Genomic DNA, 19,081 nt, shown 5'->3' with positions numbered 1-19,081 from the left:
ATATTCCTTTTCCTATTTGGATCCAGTCTGTTGTTCCATGTCCATTTCTAACTCTTGCTTCCTGACCTGCATACAGGTTTCTCAAGAGGCAGGTCAGGTGGTCTGGTATTCCCATCTCTTTCAGAATTTCCACAGTTTATTGTGATCCACACAGTCAAAGGCTTTGGCATAGTCAATAAAGCAGAAATAGATGTTTTTCTGGAACTCTCTTGGTTTTTCCATGATCCAGCGGATGTTGGCAACTTGATCTCTGGTTCCTCTGCCTTTTCTAAAACCAGGTTGAACATCTGGAAATTCATGGTTCAGGTATTGCTGAAGCCTGGCTTAGAGAATTCTAAGCACTACTTTACTAGCGTTTGAGATGTGCAATTGTGCGGTAGTTTGAGCATTCTTTGGCATTGCCTTTCTTTGGGATTGGAATGAAAACTGACGTTTTCCAGTCCTGGAAAATATATTATATTATATTATAGTTATAATATAATAACTAATAATAATTAGTTATTAGCAAATAGTTATATTTGCTATAGTTATAGTTAATAGTAAAAATCATACAATGTAACATGAGATCTTCACCTTATATATTAGAATTCTTTTTTATTAGAAGCCAAGAAACACAATCCAGTAAAGAAAAATGCAAATTTGAATACTTTTCTATGACTCAAATGGGTAGTATGTGAGGATTTATTTTTTCATCCAAAGTAAACCATTCTACTAAATTGATACAAAATAATCATTATATTTTAATATATGCCTATAAGTATGATATTCAAGGGCAAGAAGATAGAGGGACAATGGAAAGATTCCACAAATCTTAGGAAAGAGGAATGTCATGCAAGTGCTACCAAACTTCACCGGGTAGTGACGCACACCCCAGACATTATCACGCTTGTTCACGTCATTTCTCAGTCTTTTCTGTATGATTCTCTAGAGGAAAGAAAAGCAAAGCCTGAAGTCTTGCCCCCTCTTGGAACTCTTTCAGGATCTTCCCTGGGTATATACCAGATGTAGGAGAGCTAAAGACCGCAGAGAAATAAAAGGTACTTCTTCCTCTTGAGCTTCCCAGGTGACTCAGCGGTAATGAATCTGCCTGTCAATGCAGAAGATGTGGGTTTGATCCTTGGGTTGGGAAAGTCCTCTGGAGAAGGAAATGGCAACCCACTCTAGTATTCTTGCCTGGAAAATCCCATGGACAGAGGAGGGTGGCAGGCTACAGTCCATGGGGTCACAAAAGAGTTGGACATGACTTAGTTACTAAACAACAACTTCCTCATGAAGAGTTGGAGTTCTCTAGACAGGAAATTAATTGTTTCTCTAAAAAAGTCATGGAAGTTCATTATAACTGTACTTTTAATAGAAAAAGCCTTGAAAAATGCCTGGCACAGTGCAGGAATTCAATTTCCTACCTTTATTTTCCCTAGTTATAGTAATTATCATTATATGCTAAGTCTTTGCACATCAGTTAGGTATGGAACAGGAGAAATGGCCTGTGGCAATTGGCTAAGGTTCATTGCCACAGGGATAATGTGGATACCTTCTGTAGTGATATTACTGATGCACAGACACTGTGTCTCGTTTCCCATCACTACTTGGAGGAATGTATCTTCCACCTGCCCTTGTTGTTCTTGCTCATTCACCCAGTCATGTCTGACTCTTTGTGACCCCACGGACTGTAGCACTCCAGCCTTCCTTGTCCTTCACCATCTCCTGCAGCTCGCTCAAACTCATGTCCACTGAGACACGAATCCATTCACATGCCCTAGGCTTTTCGTTTACAGGGCTTCAAAGCCCTGTAAGAGTGGGGTCATTTTCCTTCACTTTGAAGATAAGGCTCAAAGATGAACCTATTCGTGTAAGTAAGAGTTGGAGCTTGGATTAAAATCATGCTTTGCTTATTTTCAAAGCATTATAATGTCCACATTCTTAAAGGGGAACACATTGCTAATGTTCTTTGTGTAGCAGTGATGTCTTGGGAAAGAAATGGTTGTATTCATGAGTGCGTGGTCAGGGTTCTCACATGCATGGAGTCACACACTCTTTCTTTTAAGCCATTGTGAATGCCTGGGATGTTTCCCTTCACAGGAGGTACACCTGCAAAAGTTTAAATAAGAAATTGATGACTCTTTGAGAGGGTCAGTAATAACAAAAATGCTTTGCCTCTCTAGACTTAACAAATATTTTTTAATATATACATAAGGAAAACAGCTGGATGCTTACAGGACCTAAAAGTCCATGAAGTGAGTGAGTAGGCCTGTGCTAAGACTAATCATTTTATCTCGATGGCTAATGGCTTATATGAGTAGATAGACTCATAAATAAGGCGTATCACCCTCTGGTAATGCGCTGGGTAAAGCAGCAGGATGAGATGTAGCAGAAACAATTTTCTCACTCTAATGTGGTGAGACTGATGATGCTAAGATTGAATTTCAGGGAACACCGTGTGATGAGAACTCACAAAACCACATCCAAAGGCAATAAATATATAGCATTTACACGATTCCAAGAAATGGGGTTTATGAGTTAATAGTGCAGAGCATAAGGGTATTCTTCTATCCCCAAAACATGCCCATGCTGACCGCTTGCTGACATTTCTGTCTCCTAGTAAGAATCTTGATTTCTGAAACAATGTGTGTGATATAGGTAACATTATTTGAAATGTACTCTGTATTTCTGGTTACATGATTTCTTGGTTGCTTTATGTCAGTGATAAACTGGCCTTTAGTTCATTTCAATTGAAGGGCCCATAGTGGAAACCTCAAGAATAGAATCACTTTGCTTATTTCCTATTCACTTACAAGAATGTTCAGTTCAATCAAAGGGTGATACTGAATATTGAAGAAGGGGAGACTGGTGTTTTCCTTTGTTAGAGACATTTGTGTCATTTATGGGCTTCATCCTATGAATCAACTTTCTGACTCTCAGTAATCTGAAGATATAACAATGGACAATTGTGAGTCTTATTATTGATGATGCAATCGATTATTTTTTACCTTCTGTCTTTAAACAAAGAAATTTCTGATTTCATGGTAGCAAATCACCAACCACTTTTCTCTTATAAGCACTGAATTTTTTTCTACTAGGCAACAGAGCTTTTCTTCTTTTAGTTGCCTGGATTCTACATGTTAACCACTTAATGTTTTTGGATTCCAGAAGGATAAGTCAAAAAAGCATGTTTGTATAGATCAGGATTTTCTCTGTTCTTGTGAGATAGTTAAATTCCTCTACTGAAAAACATTTGTTGGCTTCTCAGAAAATTTATAAAGACTAAAGTTTAGAAAATATAAATATAGCTTATAATCTTAAGATAGGAATGAGAAAAGATTTCATTCATCTGGATAGATATTTTCTTTTCCTCCATTTACTGCTCACTAGGCTTTCTTGTCACTCAGTTGTGTCCGACTCTTTGCAATGCTATGGATTACAGGATCCCCAGCTCATGCCTGAAACCAAATCTTGTATATCTGAGGTTTATTTAAACAAATTTAAGCTTCAAGTGTCTTTCCTGCTGCTAGTTCCAAATTCATACATTTCCCTACAGGGATAATATTGGTGATAATCAGGGCTTATATTCAATCAGTTCTAAAATATCATATGGGTTATGAAAACACTGAAATAATAGTAGAAGCCCTACATCCATAAGATCCTCCACTATATAGCCCCACCTTCTGCCAGGGACCTTGAACACATTTGGGGCTGGAAATATTGAGAGGTTAAAATTGAGATTCCTGCCAACTGAGAACAGTATGACATTGAAACAGATTGAAATTTGGAGGGTAGACGAGAGGAAACCTCAAGAGTCAATTAATTCAAGACGTATTTTGTGATAATTTATAGTCTCTTTTTGTAGCTAACTTTAAAAAGACAAATACTGCGTGGTCTCATTTTAGATATGGAATCTAAAATGCAGTAGTCTCCCCTTAACCACAAAGAATTCCTTCCAAGACCCCCATTGTATATCTGAAACCATAGATAGTACTGAACCCTATATATGTTATGTTTTTCTTTATACATGCATACCTATGATAAAGTTTAATTTATAAATTAGGTAAAATAAGACAATATCCGACTTGCCAGCATCACTACTCTGGCTTTTAGGGGCCAATATTAAGTAAAATAAGGGTTACTTGTACAAAAAGACTGATACATCAACAGTCAATCTGATAACAAGCATTTAAGAGCCTGGAGACATCAGACAAAGGGGAGAGTCACACCAAGGGATGGAGCTGGTCAGCGCAAGATTTCATCACACTACTCAGAATGGTATGCAATACAAAACTTGGGAATCATTTGTTCCTGGAATCTTCCATTTAATATCATCACATCACGGTTCATTGAGAGTCACTGAAACTGCAGACAGAGTGAGCTCAGACAAGCGAGGACTGCATGCCTAGCCACTTCAGTCGTGTCAGACTCTTCATGACTCTATAGACTGTAGCCCGCCAGGCTCCTCTATCCACGGAATTTTTCAGGTAGGAATACTAGAGTGGGTTGCCATTTCCTTCTCCAAGGATCTTCCTGACCCAGGGATGGAATCTGGGTCTTCTGCACCTCCTGCATTGGCAGACCGATTCTTTACCACTAAGCCATGTGGGAAGCCCAAGGGGGCCCTGGTGTAGACAAACTCATAAAAGCAGAGAGTGGAATAGTGGTTCCCAAAGACTCGCAGGAAAGAGGGACACTGCTCAAAGGGAAAGAGGTTAGTTATTGAAGGTGAGTTCTTGAGATCTAATATACAGCCTGGTAGCCCGGTATCTATCATTAATACTAGATTGTCACACATGAAAAGGAAATGGTAACTATATAGAGTTGATGGATGTAATAATCAGCCTGATTGTGGTGATCATTTAACAATGTATACATATCAAAACATCAAGTCACACATCTTAAACATATATGATGTTTGTATGTCTGTTATAACCTCCATAAATCTGTCTTTTAAGAAAAAGCCTGTGGTGGAAGCAATGCTGCCCAATCATTTTCACAGGGTCCATTGAATGATATACCAAAACCAAGGTAGCTAGTATCAGTCTGGGTCCAATCAGGAGACAGAAGCCATGTAGTGATTTAAATATTACAGAGAAGTTAAATATAAAGAATTATTAAACCATGATTTAAGAGTGGGGCTTCCTTGGTGGCTCACATAGTAAAAAATCTGCCAGCAGTGCAGGAGACCTGGGTTCAATCCCTGGGTCAGGAAGATCTCCTGGAGAAGGGAACAGCTACCCACACCAATATTATTGCCTGGAGAATTCCATGGACAGGGGAGCCTCGTGGAATGCATTTCATGGGGTCGCAAAGAGTCGGATATGACTGAGCAATTAACACTTTAAGAGTAACTATTAAATGTAAGAGAATTCTGTATGGCATGCAGGGACTAAGGGCACACACTCCAGGAAGGGAAATCTTGAAAGGAGACCCTCATCCCGGTGTTAGGAATTACACGTCATTGGAAAAAGTGTGGTCACAACCCACTGGATGATAGAAGTTTATGAACTGGCTTGCCCCCGAGTTGGTCTGCAGAGAGCACGCTTTGGGGATATACGTGAGCCTCAATTCATGGCTCTGTAAAGAAAATGAGATGCCAGATAACTATGTCTTTTGCAGTTTGGAAATCAGTGTTATATTACTTTAATGGAAAAAATTGGGAAGCATTCTTCCTTTAAGATCTAAAACAGTAAATGTATAGAAAAGACAGTCTCACAACAAGGTCCCACTGTATAGCACAGAGAATTATATTCAGTGTTCTGTGATAAACCATAATGGAAAAGAATATGAAAAAGCATGTGTATATATACACATATTCGTTCACACATGACTGAATACATGTGTGTATGTGCATGTGTGTGCATCATGTGTACATGCACACATGTATGGAACTGAATGACTTTGCGGTGAAACAGAAATTAACACATCATTGTAAATCAACTATACTTTAATAAAATAAATTTAAAAAAAGAAAAGATAGAGTCTTATAGGTCTGTGTAAACTTAAATACAGAACTTTGTAAGTCCAGATTACAAAGTCATTTAAAATGGAGAAAGTAGTCTACTCTGATAATGTTTGACTTAATTCTATTTTGGTAAATTTAGCCATATTTGAAGAGTGCAGAATAGTAATTCCACCAAGATATTCTCGTTGATATTAATTAATATGTTAGATAATCTATATTTTGGTAAATATATTTTTTAAACTAAAACTTGAATTCAGACTTGCTGTCTTTTTCTCTTAATTACCCTCACTGAGGGATGTGTACTGTAATGGTGTTTTCAAAGACAGCAATTTCACTTACTTACTGTATAGCATTTTTACTATTAGGTATCATTCATGGTTTTGATGTGATTTCCTTACACTTATTTTACTTTTCACTAGTTTTTAATTGGATATTAATTCCCTGATTTTCCTGATTTAGTAACAGCATTTAAATCTATGAATTGCATATAGGACATTGAAACAGCTTAGTGTGAGAGGAATGAGTAATGCTATTGAGAGCAACATGGCTGAACCTACAGATTATCACACCAAGCAAAGAGAGTCAGAGAGACAAGCACCGTGTGATACCACTTATACGTGGATTATGACACCAAGCAAAGAGAGTCGGAGAGACAAGCACCGTATGATACCACTTATACGTGGATTATCACACCAACAAAGAGAGTCAGAGAGAGACAAGCACCGTATGATACCACTTATACGTGGGTTATCACACCAAGCAAAGAGAGTCAGAGAGAGACAAGCACCGTATGATACCACTTATACGTGGATTATCACACCAAGCAAAGAGAGTCAGAGAGAGACAAGCACCGTATGATACCACTTATACGTGGGTTATCACACCAAGAAAAGAGAGTCAGAGAGAGACAAGCACCGTATGATACCACTTATACGTGGATTATCACACCAAGCAAAGAGAGTCAGAGAGAGACAAGCACCGTATGATACCACTTATACGTGGGCTCTAAAACACGACACAAATGAGCATACCTGTGAAATACAGACTCACACACATAGAGAAGAGACGGTTGCCAAGGTGGGGGATGGAGGAGGGAAGAACTGGGAGTTTGGAAACAGCAGATGCAAACCATCATACGCAGAACGGGTAAGCAAGGCCTTCCTGCGTAGCGCAGGGAAATGTATTCAGTGTCCTGTGATGAACCAGAATGAAAAAGAATATATATATATATGTGTGTATATATATATATATATACACACATACATATATGGATGTTGGCAATTTGATCTCTGGATCCTCTGGCCTTTTCTAAATTCAGCTTGAACATCCAGAAGTTCATGGTTCACGTACTGTTGAAGCCTGGCTTGGAGAATTTTGGGCATTACAACATTGCTTTAAATATATAAAATTCAACAAAGGATTTTTAAAAGAAATGCTATTGTATTACATGATGGATTAGTCTGCAAAGATTACAAATAATACTGTAAATCTATAATTGTTAATATGGGAAAACATTCTACAACATATACCTATACAAAACAATGGCAAGTTGCAAGGCAGTAGTAGATGGAGTAGTATTCTATTTTTTAAAATAAACTTTTTAGACCAAGTTTGGATTTACAGAAAAATAACAAGCATAGTACAAAGAGTTCCCATATATCCCAAATCCAGTTTCTTCTCATTAATCTCTTACACTGCAACTATGCCTCATGGTAACTTTCTGTAGCACTGTATTTGAGGAATGTTTGTTGGTAAACACTCAAATATCTGGATTTTGTTACATGGCACTAATAACATTTATCTTTTAACAGGTATGTTTTATTTTTTTACACTTAAATTTTAAAAGAATATATTTGGTCTTATTCCTCTTGTTTAATTGTTTTATGCAATATTTGTATTTCATGGGACCTTGTTTTCTATCCTTTCTGTCTTTTACTGTATGAACTGTCTTTCTTTACTGTTTTTACTTTGTTTTTTACTGTATGAATTGGTTTTAAGAAAAAGACTATCAGATAACACTGAGCTTTTCGTCTCCCCGCAGCTATTGCGGTGTCTCTATCTGCACCCGTATCTACCGCCTCTGCGTCTCTGTCTGTATTTGCATTTTGTCTCTATCTTCATTCAATCTCTGAGTGTTGTGCTTGCTGTTGTGTCATTGTTTTTATGAAAATAATAAAAGTAATACATTATCTGAGTCTTTGCATAACAAAAAATGTCTTCACACTACATTACATAATAACCCAGCTTGATGCACGAGAGATGTCTGTCACAATATGTCCTGTGAAAACCTGCTTCTTTGTGTTTGTTACTTGTGGAACTCGACAGTTCAAGAAGCCTGTCGTTTCTTCCTTTGCAACTAGTTTGTGTTTGTGTGTGCCTGTGTGTTTGTGCGTGCGTTTTCTTTCTAGCAGTTCCTTTTTTATCCTCAAAATTAAAAAAAAAAATTCTCCTACATACCTTTAGGAGCCAGTCTTTGAATATTCCAGATAGAAAAATAAACACATTGAAAGACTGGCTCCTAAATGTATGTAGGAGAATTTTTTTTTTAATTGTTTTCCTCTAAATGGCAGACTCATTCTGTTCATTGGTAATAAAATGTCTGCCAAATACCCAAGTCTAAAAGAACCACAGATTGTCAGTCATTCTTTCAAGTGAAAACAGTGTTAGACCAAAAAAAGACGCTAGTCCAGCTCACCATTCAGTTGAACGGGTGCTTTTCCTTAGGGCAAACTTGGTAGTTTGCTACCCAGCAGAACTGCTTTGTGTGTGTGTCCTATTGCATTACATAGACTATTTCTCCCAGGCAACAAAGTGGTCAAGAGCCCACTTGCCACTGCAGGAGAAGCAAGGTACAGGGGTTCCATCCCTGGGTCGTGAAGATCCCCTAGAGCAGTGTTCTTGCCTGGAAAAGTCCATGGACAGATGCGCCTGGGGACCCACAGTCCGTGGAGTCACAGAGTCACATGACTGAGGGACTGAGCGCACCATGACATTCAAAGACCAAAATTTGTTAAGGCAAATAATTTTCACTGCTTCCTCCCACACATTCCTAAGCAAAACTAGGATTTGTTTGTTTCTTTTGTTCTGCTTCGGGCTTTTGTGAAGCTGTGTGCGTGCGTTGGGGTTGGTCTTCATGTCTAGTAGGCCCGCTCGGCGTAACTCGATTTGTGCTGAGGAATCACTAATGTTATTCTTATTTGTCTTTGTACCATCGGTGCAAATGTGAACACAGTGAAAAAGATAAATAACTCACTAGTTTTATTATAAAAATGGGGCTGACCTTGCATTCCCCCTGAAAGGATCTGATGGACCTTCAGGGTTGCCTGAAAAAGATTGCAAAACCATGTGATGGACTACAATAAACTCAGAAACTGTAATGGGTGGGCTTATTGTACTTGATTGCCTTAATTCCAATACATCTATTACATTGTTTTGATTTTTTCCTCCTGGATATAATATTTCTTAAAATGGTATTGCTCTATCTAATAAACACATTTTTAAAAAGAAAGAGGAAAAACTTGAGGAAACCAAGACAAAATCTTCTGATTATAGAAATAATACATCTTCAAAACAAAGAAAGAAAATTGAGAAGCGATGTAAAATCATAAACATATAAAAAATCACTTTCACCTTTTCATCCATCAGTAGCTGCTGGTGACATTTTGAAGTATATCCTTTCAAACTACTAGGCCAAAAAAAAAGCTTGTACAACAAATTTCATTACAACATTATTTTGGATACTATGAAGTTCAATAAAGGGTTATTCAATAAATTTGATTATATTACATAAGAAATTACTCTGTATTACAAATAATGGGAATAGCAAGTTGCGAAGTAGTATATAAGAGAGAATTGTGTTTTTCAATAATTTTTTTTAAATTTTAGACCAATTTTGGACTTATAGGAGAATTTCAAGTATAGTACAGAGAGTTTCCATATCCTCCAAACTCAGTTTCTTCTACCACAGACTTGCTTTGCCTGTTGCCCAAAACCTGCATTTTTTTTCCTATTTTATATTAATAGAATTATGACAATAGGGCTAACCTAGCACCAATGATTCCATCATGGTAGAAAGCAAAAGTTCCCTTTGATTTCATTTTGTGCTTTCACAAGCATTTTATATTTGGAAATGGCATAATAATTTCAACTAGCTTTCTATAATACTATCTTAAATGAATTCAATTTGTAGGTTTTTAATATATTTTTTTAAAAGAATAAGAGGTAATGAAATATTTTAACTCGCCAAGACAAAATATCAGATCTAAGCCATGGGGTCTTTGGCCTCATGAGGAACCTAGAGGGAAATGAATTCACCCTTTTATTAAAAATATATTATGAAATATATTAATAAATCCAAGAAAAAGATTAGTTAATCCCATTTAAATATTTACTATGTTAATCTAAATTCATCCTAAAAAACTCTGACACTTTTATTAGACACATTTTGCACATAAATATACTCAGTTTCACTGAAATAATAAATTACACAAATCACAGACCTAGTTAATTTTCAGAGATTAACTAAATACATTTATGAATTACTCTAAAACCTATGCTATGAACTCAGAAACTGTAATTATCACCCCTTTAACCAAGGATTTATATATTTATATATAAGGTATTGGCATAAATTTTTAAAGAAAAAGTAGGTCACCTCTGCAGATAATCAAGAATATGGGGTTGCGGTCTAGATAAAGGTCTTGCCAGGTGGTTCAGTGGTAAAGAACTAACTTGCCAATGCAGGAGATGCAGGTTCCATCCCTGGGTCAGGAAGATCTCCTGGGAAAGGAATGGCAACCCACTGCAGTAATTCTGTCTGGGAAATCCCGTGGACAGAGGAGCCTGGCAGGCTACCAACCTGGGCGGCTAAGGAGTCAGGCACACCTGAGTGACTAAAGAGCAGCACCACCCATCCAGACGAAGCCACTCGGGACTCTTCCCAGTGGACTTCTCCTGAGACGCTGGTGAAAAGGGGAACTTGATAAAAATAATAAAGACTTTCTGAGACTGTATTTAAATTAGAATAAAATGTCTGAGTAGAATTAAGACTTAGGATATAATAGATGTTACACAGCCCTTCTCTACCTTGTGATGGTAAATACAAACTTCCAAACCAGAAAACCTCTGTGCATGCTACATGAGATGTTGCCAGATGGGTGACTCATTTAACAAAGCCGTTCATTCTGTTTGTTAATAAGGTGCTGGCAATGCGGAACTCCAAAGCAAACTTCTCATGAGTTCTGGGACAAGCGTTCACTGTCTTTCTTGCCCATTTCTGAAAGTGAAAAGCCCTCAGTCACGTCTGACTCTGCAACCGCATGGGATTCTCCAGGCTAGAGTACTGGAGTGGGGAGCCTTTCCCTTCTCCAGGGGAATCTTCCCAACCTAGGGATGGAGCCCAGGTCTCCCACATTGCAGGCGGATGCTTTACCAGCTGAGCCAGAAGCGGGGGCACTGGTAAGCTCCTCTCTGTGTGAGCACCACCCACAGCATTCAGGCTCCCAGTGCAGTTGGCTGTCCTTTACAGGGCAGACCTAGCTGGGCCAGGCGACCTAGCTGGGTTCTGCCTGGAGCTAAGCCCCTAGCCTTTAAGACCACACTTTTCCAGAAGGAAAAATCACATGTGTGCGTGTCAGAACATAGAAAATCCATCCTGACCTCCCAGGGGGCGCTGTGACACCACCTCCATCGTGACGCGCTCTCGCAATCCGCGTGGCATGCTCTGACACATCGCTGTGTGCTGGCGTCTCCCGGGTGGCTCTGCGTGCGTGTTGCAACAGGCTTTGTGTCGGGGCATCTCCCTGTTTCGCGGCCCCCTTAGGTCACAACACAAGAGGGCGTGCGGTAGCCTGGGGTGGTGGGTTGCAATAGTGTGCGTGCCGCTGCAGAAAGGGTTTGGCCGCGGTGTGGTTTTCTGTCTCGACATGCTGGAGGGGCTCGATACGCATTGTGTCTCCATGCGGGGGGCCTGCCTGGCCTGGGGTCGGGCCTGGGGGGCACTCGGGTCCAGGACAAGGGACCACACGTGGTGTGGTCACGCGTCGACGATTGGAGAGGCCTCGAAACAGGTTCAGGCGTCTCAACATGGTTCCTTCTGTCACGATAGGAGGAATGGGTTGCGACACCAAGGCTGTCACAGGTGCGCGTCTGTGTGGGCGCTGTGTCCAGACGTTCCCTGGTGTGTCGAGAGGCCGGCGTTTCCAACAGGGGCTCATCCTTGTGCGCCTCAATCCAGGCAGCGGCCCAACATCCAGTCATGTCGCGATGGCCCCTTGGTGTGCCTGCTTGTGTCCCGACACACCTGGTGTATGGAGATGCAGGGGCATTCCTGTCCTGGTGTGTCCAGGCAGCGACACGGGCACTGTACTGTGGCTGGTGTGATACGTCTGGGCGGATCATGGTGTGTGCACAGGAGCAAGTCTCAGTGTACATGTGGAGATGTGAATGCCAATGGAATATACATGCAGATGTGTATATATTTATCATATTCTCTAATCCCATCAAATCCAGTAAATCAATGCTATTGAATAATATAATACAGCAGTATACCTTGCATATGCACTGAGAAGTAAAAAAAAATTCATGTGGCTTTTTCATTAAAATATTCAGTCTATCACAGTGGTAGGAACCAACTCCACAATGTCTCTGAAGTATGCCTGTTCCCAACACTAATCTAATGCAGCCATCCTGCCTCACCAGAGGGGAGAGGAAAAAAATACTCTGAAATACTTGTGAAGTGCACAGTCCAGAGGCATAAGCTCCCTGAAGATGGAGACCTAATCAATCAGGACCACAGAAGGCGTCCCCTCCCCCACAGTCACCACCACATCACTGAACACCTACTTACAATTGTTTTCTTTCTGAGAAGCCGACTTTTCATTTATTTGCGTATTTGTTTTTGGCTGCACTGGGCCTTGTGGCTGCACGCAGGCTTTCTCTGGTTGTGGCCAGTGGGGTCTGCTCACCAGTTGTGAGAGGGCTCTCGCTGCAGCGGCCTCTCTGATCACAGAGCCTGGGCTCTAGAGGGCCAGCTCGGTAGTTGGGCAGGCGGGCTACAGTTGCTCCGAGGCACGTGGAATCTTCCCAGACCAGGGACCGAGCCCATGTCCCCTGTGTTGGCAGGCGGATGCTTTTCCACTGCTCCACTAGGGAAGTCCTGGAATACTTTTTACCTAAAAGATTTCATATAACATTTGTCCTGCAACCAGAAATATCCTAAAAATGCTTTTTTTTTCCTGCATCCAAATTATGCTTCCTCGCTGATTTCTAACAATCAGCTATAACACAAAACTTCAGTACCCACTTTTGTACTCTAGTCTTCAGTTTAAAAATATAGTCCTTTACCTCAAGGGAAAGGTTGAAGAAAGAAAACAGATTTTTGGATAACCTAGGGTTGTGAATGTGTTTCATTAGTTGTATTATAAAAATATTTATTTTCTTGGTCTTCATAAATTTATAAAGTTATAATTTATAACTTGCCCTTTTTCAAAATCAAAGGTCATTATCTTAACCTTTCAATGGACAAACTAAACATCTACAGATGACTTTTATCTATGCGGTATCACTTAATTTAAAAAGATTAGCAGTTAACTTTTCATAAATGAATTTATTCTATAAAATAATAATTTTAAAAAGTGACCCACAAGATGATGGCTTTTATTACGGTGTGCTTAAAATGATATGAATTTTTATGACTTTCTTCAACTCCTAATATTGCATTAATCTGTTTAGGAAAAAAAAAATACTGATGTAGCATGCACCCTAAATGCAAAGCATATTCGTTAAATTATCATTTAGAAGCATAAAAAGGCCAGAGAAGTAAACAATAGTTGTATTATAAAAATATTTATTTTCTTGGTCTTCATAAATTTATAAAGTTATAATTTATAACTTGCCCTTTCTCAAAATCAAAGTAACTTAACAGTCTCTAACCTCAGACTTCGTTTGGGCTGCCACCCAGGTGACCTTGGGGATCAAATTTCGAATAAGGGAGAAAACCAGTCTAGCAGTCTAGTAATGATTTACTCCGCTGGGTTTCATGCTAGGTTATTGCTTCACAGCAGGCTAAGATTATTCTCATAATACGAGATAATTAGACTAAGTTTTTCATGGAGAGGAGTATCATAGCTAGAATTTCTGTGAGTAAAATAATATCAAGTACTATTTGTAAAAGCCTTAAAATATTCTAGACACTGCCTTTTACAGTATTTCTCTCACGGGGCAAAGTTATGGTATTGGTAAGTATCATGAGATACCTGGAACTCAGAGAGGTCAAGCAAAAATCTTAAAGGCACACAGTAAACAGAGAAGACAGATTTCACATGTATCTGTTTAACTGCGAAGCTCATACTCTATTCCTATGCTGGTTGCTTGGCACAAAGATGTATATTTCTAGTCCTGCAGTGATTTCCTGAGGCAAGCTTAGCAGGAATGCACACCAGCAACAGAAACCTCAAGTGTCACAGAGATAATCAAATCCTTCCCTTGAGAAGCATGAGCTTTGTTCTTCTGAATTGTTCTGAAATCAAAATATGTGTACATTTTCCACTAGCTGATCCAAAGTGGGATAGGCAAATTAGAAGCTAATGTGCAATATTTTGAATGACTTTATTCCTAAGTGCCCCCTGACTGATTCACCTGTAAGTCTCAACAAGTCCTCAAACTACTCAGCACTACTTCTGCCTTCCTCTCAGAACAGGAAGTTGTGAGCTGTATTGATCAGAATAATGGTCTGCATTTCCAAAGCTCTTCATTGCCCTTGAAAGTTAAAACTTCTCTCTTTTCCTTAGCTTTGAATTTTATAGAAAGACCTTACCAAACCCGGTCAAGGTTTAATTTTTCTATTGGGAGCTTAAATAATGATGAAATTTATTATTAAATCATCCTGTTATTACATTCATATCATTAAAAAGTTTTACAATTATTCAATAACAGTGTTAAATTTTAAATATCATTACATCCAATTAACAATCCCAGTGTACCAGTAATAATGAGCTAAGAAGGTTGAGTGCCGAAGAATTGCTGTTTTCAAATTGTGGTGCTGGAGAAGACTCTTGAGAGTCCCTTGGACTGTAAGGAGATCAAACCAGTCAACCCTGAATATTCATTGGAAGGACTGATGTTGAAGCTGAAGCTCCAATATTTTGGCTACCTCACGGGAAGAGCCGACTCACTAGAAAAGACCCTGATGCTGGGAAAGAGGGAAGGCAGGAGGAGAAGCGGGTGACAGAGGACGAGATGGTTGGATGGCATCACCGGCTCAGTGGACATGGGTTGGAGCAAACTCCAGAGAAGAGTGAAGGACAGGGGAGCCTGGTGCACTGCAATCCGTGGGGCAGCAAAGAGTCAGACACAAATTAGCAACGGAACAGCAACAACAATATTAAACACATACAATTAAATCTCAACAGTTTACTTTTAAAAGGTCAGTTTTTTAAATTCTTTCCTATGAGAATTCATTTAATCACATTTAGTTTTGTCCTTTATTGGGTTTCTTCTCTGTATCAATAAAAGATAAAAAGAATATTAAACAAGACTAGTTCCTTATACAAGACCCTTTGAAACCATCTACTTTGAAGTCAAGGCTGAATAAAATTAAGTATCAGCAATAGTAGACACCAAGGCTGATTTTTACTACATCCAACCAAGACTATTTAATGAAATATTTCAGGAATGGTGAAGTGAAATGAAGTGAAAGTTGCTCAGTCATGTCCGACTCTTTGTGACTCCATGGGCTGTATAATCCATGGAATTCTCCAGGCCAGAATACTGGAGTGGGTAGCCTTTCCCTTCTCTAGGGGATCTTCCCAACCCAGGGATCGAACCCAGATCTCCCACATTGCAGGCAGATTCTTTAGCAGCTGAGCCACCATGGAAGCCCAAGAATACTAGAGTGGGTAGCCTATCTCTTCTCCAGGGGATCTTCTGGACCCAGGAATCAAACTGGGGTCTCCTGCATTGCAGGCAGGTTCTTTACCAGCTGAGATACCAGGGAATGGTAATTGTAGAGAAAAAGAAAGAAAACTGGTCCCCCAACAATGACTGCCAGTACAAATGAATTTATTAGGAAGCAAAGCAGGCAGGCACCTAGGTGAAGCTACTCCAAATTATATCCAATTCAAGGTCTATTCATCCCCACAAGGCTTAATTAGAGACTTTCCTTCCAGCCACCAGTTAATACAGTTGCCTTAATACAAACCCCAATTAAACTCTCGGACTGGAAATCTGAGCAGGAAGAAAGATAATCTTTTTTTTTTTTTTTTAATGAGTGGGGGTTGAGTGGGGAAAGAACAATTCCAGAAGAAAAACCAAAGCTAGAGTCTGTCAAAGGCAGGATAGAAAATCTGGAATGAAATCTGAAATGAAATCCGAAATGAGGTCCAGATAGTCAGTAGAAGCAGGTGATATCCCTTGGGCACATAGACTTCAAAACTGGAGTCAGCCTTAGTTCAAGAAGGAAGCCTCTTACATTCACTCTTTATAGAATAGGAACCAAATTTTTAATTTATCTTAAACTATGCCTGAGGTCCAGCCCTCTGACCAACAGATTCAGAGGCATGAGATGGAGAAACTACAAGATACCTTAGAGATCGCAGTTCAACTAATTAGTCCAACAAATGGAAGCACTCAGCTCCAGAGCTATGAAGGCGGTTGCTGAAGTTCACACAGTGAACAGCGGACTTAACAGCAGAGCCCAGGTCTAGTTGTTCAAAATCTCACTCTCCTTATGCCACGGCACATACGTGGAAGATACTGACCCAAGAGAAATCAAGTTCTGATGAGCATAAAGAATGGACCAACATTTGAATGAAAGACAAGCATCTGATTAAAGCTAGCTCTTCTCAGGTGCCAAAGTAAACCAGAGAAATAGCATGAAAACAGGAGGAAAACAGTTCAAGAAGATGTCAGCAGGTCAAAGGGGCCCAGAGATGGGAAGTGCACACGTCTGCTCAGTCGTGTCTGACTCTTTTGCGACCCCATGGACTGCAGCCCACCAGGCTCCTCTGTCCATGGGACTCTCCAGGCAAGAGTACTGGAGTGGGTAGCCATGCCTTTCTCCAGGGGATCTTCCTGACCAAGAGACTGAAGCTGAGTCCACTGGGTCTCCTGCACTGCAGGTGGATTCTTTACAGCTGAGCCTTGGGGAAGCCCTGGGTACAGAGTGCCAAAAGCTCTCTATATTTCCCTTCATTTCACCTCTGTTAAAGGAGAAAAAGAGATGTTTCCTATCCAACTAAGGCCACTTTGCAATTCACTCTGTTAGTAAAAGTGTGGAATAAAATGTTCATTCTTTGAGATGCTTTACATCATCATATGGTATAAGGACTAAAGTTAAGATGCACTGTTTAGTGCCAGGCATCCTCGGTGGCTCCGTGGTAGGGAATCCACCTGCCAATGCAGGAGACTAGGGTTCAGTCCCTGGATTGGGAAGATCTCCTGGAGAAATAAACAGCAGCCCACTCCAGTATTCTTCCCTAGGAAATCCTATGGGCAGAGGAGCTTGGCGGGCTACAGTCCCTGGGGTCTCAAAAATTCTAACACAACAGTGACTGAGCAGCAACAGCACATTAAGTGCTACCATAATACCTGGTGAAACTGAGAGGGCTTTGAATGGCCCAATTTCTCCTGACTCTGTTCCTAAGAATAAGGCCCCTTAGCTGAATGACCTTCCTTATTAAAGGGACCTGGAGCAGTTCCTGCTTAGTTCCAGATTAGGGTGTTTTAGTTCGCTGCTAGCTGGGAAGCCAGTCACATCCTTGAGTGAGAACCAGGGATCACCTCACCTTCTTGATGGTTCAAAACCTGCCTCCCCGGCCCCTGGTTGATAGCTCTGTTCCCAAGTGCAGCCCCAGGGTGGCCTTGCGTGGAATAGCGGTCCTCCCTGAGGCTGTGAGTATATGTGACTAATAAACTGATGTGATCTCATCTGTCAAGTGTTGGGCGTCAAGCGTTAGCCATCCCCATATGTCTAGTGAAGGAATCCCTCACTCACTGATGGGGTATAAAGGAGGTGAATAAAACACATTATAGGTTTACCAACTCTCCAAACATCCAAATCACTCTGGTGGGCATCATCACAGTCGGAAAATCCAACAGCTTCATTGTTTGCAGGGCTCTCTCCATCACTGATCGAGTTTGCTGCCACTCACTCACCCCTGCACTGCACTTATGACGGAAACTGACCATCTCCTAGACTGGTAGCGGCTTTCCATGTTTAGAGAATATGACTTCTGACTTTCAAACTCACCATACATAGCTAGGGCTTTCCAGGTGGCACTGGTGATAAAGAGTCTGACTGCTAATGCAGGAGACAAGAGAGACTAGCCTTGAATCCCTGGATCTGCAAGATCTCCTGGGGGAGGAAATGGCAACCCACTCCAGTTATTCTTGCCGGGAGAATCCCCATGAACAGAGGAGCCTGGAGGGTTACAGTCCACCGGGTCACAGAAGGTCAGACATAACTGACCCTCTGTGAAGTACCTGAGGTTGCACAAACATACCAAATCTTTAAATTCCCTGGCTTTTTTTTCCTTAATTTTTTTTTCAGTTCTTCTACACTATTTTAAATTTTTTCCATCTTCCTTGTATCAGGAAGGCCCAAGTTAGTAGCTGTATTATGTTAATATCAGTAGTATGACCTTGTAGGAAAAATTTTGACATCACATAGTTGAGTCACACATATAAAATAAATAATTCATCAGCCAATAAATATTTATTAAATACCTTCTACAGGCTAGATTGTTTATTTTTCCTTGTTGATTTTCTTGATCAGACAGATCCTCTATGTATGCACCTCTTTTATAACTGGTCTTATACTGATACACTATGTTATTTGTTCATCAGAACACTTATTTCAATCTATTAAAGATTAAAGTTTGTCTCAACACAAAATTGGCCCACTTTGAATGATTAAATTAGTTTTCCCTTTTGAGAAGGGCAATTTAAAAACCAGGTTCAATTCAATTGATTGTGTGTCTCATGTAGTCAAAATTGTCGTGTTTTCATTCCAAGGGCATTTTAAAATTTAAGATCAAAAGCGAAAAGATTACTTTTAAGTTTATTTTAAAGAAACGACATCAAATGGTTTTCAGGACTATAAATTCTATTTTTCTGAAGTGCTAAAAAAAAGTCAAA

General features: G+C 39.9%; 1 protein-coding gene across 1 annotated transcript in view; it reads right to left on the bottom strand.

Annotated features, from left to right (window-relative positions):
* The window catches only part of LOC133237418 (glutamate decarboxylase 1-like), a 66,891-nt gene extending 55,147 nt beyond the window's left edge, over window positions 1-11,744 (bottom strand). The window contains exons 1-2 of the mRNA XM_061399443.1: window positions 11,606-11,744; window positions 10,806-10,954 (exon numbers count right to left, since the gene is read on the bottom strand). Of these exons, the coding sequence (XP_061255427.1) occupies window positions 10,806-10,954; window positions 11,606-11,744 (288 nt within the window). The remainder of the gene's footprint in view (window positions 1-10,805; window positions 10,955-11,605) is intronic.
* Window positions 11,745-19,081: the final 7,337 nt, after the last annotated feature.

This window comes from Bos javanicus, chromosome 24 (genome assembly GCF_032452875.1).
Source record: "Bos javanicus breed banteng chromosome 24, ARS-OSU_banteng_1.0, whole genome shotgun sequence".
NCBI lineage: Eukaryota > Metazoa > Chordata > Mammalia > Artiodactyla > Bovidae > Bos > Bos javanicus.
Note: the sequence above shows the minus strand (reverse complement) of the source record. Positions and strands in the feature narration are given on the sequence as shown.